Genomic DNA, 3,939 nt, shown 5'->3' on the forward strand with positions numbered 1-3,939 from the left:
ATTTTTTTTTTTTTTGAGTGCCACAACCTCTAACTCTTGGGCTCAAGTGATCCTCTTCCCTCAGTTTTTCTATTTTTAGTAGAGACAGGGTCTTGGTTTTGCTCAGGTTGGTCTTGTATTTGTGAGCTCAGGCAATCTACCCACGTTGGCCTCCCAGAATGCTAGGATTACAGGTGTGAGCCACCACACACAGCCTGGTGATATATTTTTAAAAAACAAAATACAATCACTATCTGATTGGACAAGTAGCATCATAGGTTATGGTCAAACATCATGCATAAAAGGACACCTGTATACATTTAGGCTCTTTTTTTTTTTTTGCAGTTTTGGCCGTGGCCGGGTTTGAACCCGCCACCTCCGGTATATGGGGCCGGCGCCCTACTCCTTTGAGCCACAGGCGCCTCCTAGGCTCATTTTTTTAAATTGTCAAATTCAGGAGGGTTTCAGAAACTACGGGCCTACTGTCCAAAAGGCAAATGGTAACAGGCCATATGATTCAAAATGTAGAACTATGAAGACTAATTGTTTGCAGGCTTATGTGGACAGTGGAGTTAACATAGTTTTATATCATGGTTTATTTCATGAAATGATAAAGTAATAACTCATGTCCAATTTACATAAACTTAGCACAGGCACACTGAGGTACAAATGTGTGATCATGAGATGCCCCAGCCTGATATCCCATGTTAGGGTCACCATGTCTCTTCTTCCTCCTCCTCAAGACTCTGTAGGATAGACTTTTCAGCAAATGGTGTTAAAACAATGAATATCTGTAGGCAACAACAAGAGAAATTCAACCTAACCCTCATATCCTAAAAAAAAAACCAAAAAAACAGTAATTTAAATGTATAAGGTAAAATAACAAAACTTTTAGGAAAAAATATTTCAAAAAATTCAATGGTACAAGGTAAAACAAAACTTTTAGGAGAAAACATTAATTAAAAACATTAAGACCATAAACTTGGTGAGAGGTTCTTCTTACCCATGGTTTGAAAAGGACAAAGTGCCTTTGAAGTAAAGACATGTATTAATACAATACAAATGGCTCTGCCTACAATGACAATGCAAAACTACATACTTAGTCATTTAAAAGGCTCTAAAGAGTTCAAAGTTAATACATATATATATACATATATATATATAATTTTTTTTTTTTTTAATAAAAGACAGAGTCTCACTTTGTAGCCCTGGGTAGAGTGCTGTGGCATCACAACCTCACAGCAACCTCCAGCTCTTGGGCTTAGGCAATTGCCTCAGCCTCCTGAGTATCTGGGACTACAGATGCCCACCACAACACTTGGCTATTTTATTGTTGTTATTGTTGCAGTTTGGCCAGGGCGGGGTTTGAACCCACCACCCTGGGTATACGGGGCCGGCACCCTACTCACTGAGCCACAGGTGCCATCCCACATTAATTATTTTTACATCTTTCTGTACAGTATTTTTCTTCTTCTTCTTTTTTTTTTTTTTGAGACAGAGCCTCAAGCTATTCCCCTGGATAGAGTACCGTGGCATCACAGCTCACAGCAACCTCCAACTCCTGGGCTCAAGTGAGTCTCCTGCCTCCGCCTCCCAAGTAGCTGGGACCATAGGCGCCCACCACAACGCCTGGCCATTTTTTGGTTGCAGCCATCATTGTTGTTTGGCAGCCCGGCTGGATTCAAACCTGCCACCTTAGGTGTATGTGGCTGGTGCCTTAGCCACTTGAGCCACAGGTGCCGAGCCCAGTATTTTTCTTAATGTAAGGTAATACTAACACATGCAGCTCAAAACTAAGCTCAAAAAGATTACCAAAGGAGGAATTCCAAAATACTCAAGACTAAAGGCATTAGTCAGTCAATTTTAAGTCCATGGTAACAACTGTAAAACTCACACATCCCTACATTCATACACACACAGGTTTACCTGTTAAAATTCCAGTAACATAACAAACCACACAATCTTTTAAAAGATTAAACTGAGATCTCTTTTATGTGTTTGTCTAAGTTTATCATAAAATTTTACTTAATTTAGCTAAGTGCATTGTTATGGCTCTATTTCAACCTCTAGATAATTGTTGAAGTGCTGTTGGAGAACTCTAAGAAAAGGTAGAGAAGCTGAAAAATGGCAGAGGGAAGAACTAGAGCACTCCTGGGTTACATCAGATACAGTGACACTATCATCCACATCCCACAAAAATATAAAGGAAAGGAAATAAATTGGGATCAAGAAAAAGAATGTGTGTCATAAATTTTTTTTGAGACAGTCTCACTTTGTCACCCATGGTAGAATGCTGTGGCATAATAGCTTACAGAAACCCCAAACTCATAGGCTCAGGTGATCCTCTTGCCTTAGTTTTTCATTTTTAGTAGAGAGGAGACAGGGACTCACTTTTGTTCAGGTTGGTCTTGTACTTGTGAGCTCAAGTGATCCACCCGCCTTAACCCCCCAGAATGCTGGGATTACAGGAGTGAGCCACCTCACCCGGCTTGTGTATTAGGTTATTAAACATGAATAGTTTTTTTTAGATCAAAGATCTTAATATCACAGGAAAATATGCTCATTCATATGTACATCCTTCAATATAAAATTGTTTCATAATTTATACCTCCATGTTTCTCATAAAGACATAAAGACATGTGCCTGCTCCTCAAGGGTACAGAAAATGTGGGAAAAAGCAGGTTCCCACAAAATGTTTTCAAGCAAAATGTCATTTATCTTTACTGTCCTTACACTGGACCACCATAAATGTATATAATAGGAAACAAAAAAGGGAGAGGCTCTTTTGTTTCTGAAACATTATTCACCTCTACCCCTAGATAAAATAGTGGGGAAAAATGGTAAATTAGAAGGAGCATCTTGGGCAGCACCTGTTGCTCAGTGGGTAGGGTGCTAGCCCCATATACCAAGGGTGGTGAGTTTGAACCTGGCCTTGGCCAAACTGCAACAAAAAAGCAGCCAGGTGTTCTGGTGGGTGCCTGTAATCCCAGCTACCAGGGAGGCTGAGGCAAGAGAATCGCCTAAGCCTAGCAGTTGGAGGTTGCTGTGAACTGTGACATGACACTCTACCAAGGGCAATAAAGTTAGACTCTGTCTCTTTTAAAAAAAAAAAAAAAAAAAAGGAGCATCTCAGGGAAATCTAAAAAGAGCTGTGTACCCATTTCTTTATATTTTTCATGTCTCCTTCTTTCTTTAAATATACCTTAAATAACATTTTACCGTAAACTAAGTAGAAAGATATGGCTGAATGCTTTCCTATGTGCACAATAACCAGTAGATCTATCTCATGGGTGAATTATCAGATGAAGAATAAGACTCTAGGCTGGGTCATTTTCTTTCTTTCTTTCTTTTTTTTTTTTTTGAGACAGAGCCTCAAGCTATCACCCTTGGTAGAGTGCCGTGGCATCACAGCTCACAGCAACCTCCAACTCCTGGGCTCAAGCAAGTCTCCTGCCTCCACCTCCCAAGTACCTGGGACCACAGGTGCCCACACAACACCCGGCTATTTTTCGGTTGCAGCTGTCATTGTTGTTTGGTGGCTGGATTCGAACCCGGCACCTTAGGTATATGTGGCTGGCGCCTTAGCCACTTGAGCCACAGGCACCAAGCCCATTTTCTAACAAGATTCTTTAGATAACAAATGAGGACCTATAACAAATTTCTTCAGAGAAATAGTGTTTACGGAGTTGCTCTTTAGTATAAATGGCCAGATGCTGAGTAAAATACTTCCCTTCACCACAAATTTTCTTCAGTGGTCATATTCAAAAATTCTTTTCTTAATAGGAATTCTCTGATTTTAAGTGAAGTCTGAGCAGTTATAAAAGGTTTTCTCACATCTGGTACACTGGGAGGGATTCTCCTATTATGAATTCGTTGGTGCTGAGTTAGGGATGAGCTACGATTAAAGGCCTTTCCACATTTACTGCATTCATATGGCTTTTCTCCAGTATGAATGATGGA

At 40.2% G+C, this 3,939-nt stretch overlaps 1 protein-coding gene across 1 annotated transcript in view; it reads right to left on the minus strand.

Moving 5' to 3' along the window:
• Positions 1-3,568: 3,568 nt before the first annotated feature.
• The window catches only part of LOC100951473 (zinc finger protein 543-like), a 12,701-nt gene continuing 12,330 nt past the window's right edge, over positions 3,569-3,939 (minus strand). The window contains exon 5 of the mRNA XM_023516384.1: positions 3,569-3,939. This exon is cut by the window's right edge and continues 81 nt beyond it. Within this exon, the coding sequence (XP_023372152.1) occupies positions 3,712-3,939 (228 nt within the window). The 3' untranslated portion in view covers positions 3,569-3,711.

This window comes from Otolemur garnettii, unplaced genomic scaffold (genome assembly GCF_000181295.1).
Source record: "Otolemur garnettii isolate 467f Iridium unplaced genomic scaffold, OtoGar3 scaffold00091, whole genome shotgun sequence".
Lineage (NCBI taxonomy): Eukaryota > Metazoa > Chordata > Mammalia > Primates > Galagidae > Otolemur > Otolemur garnettii.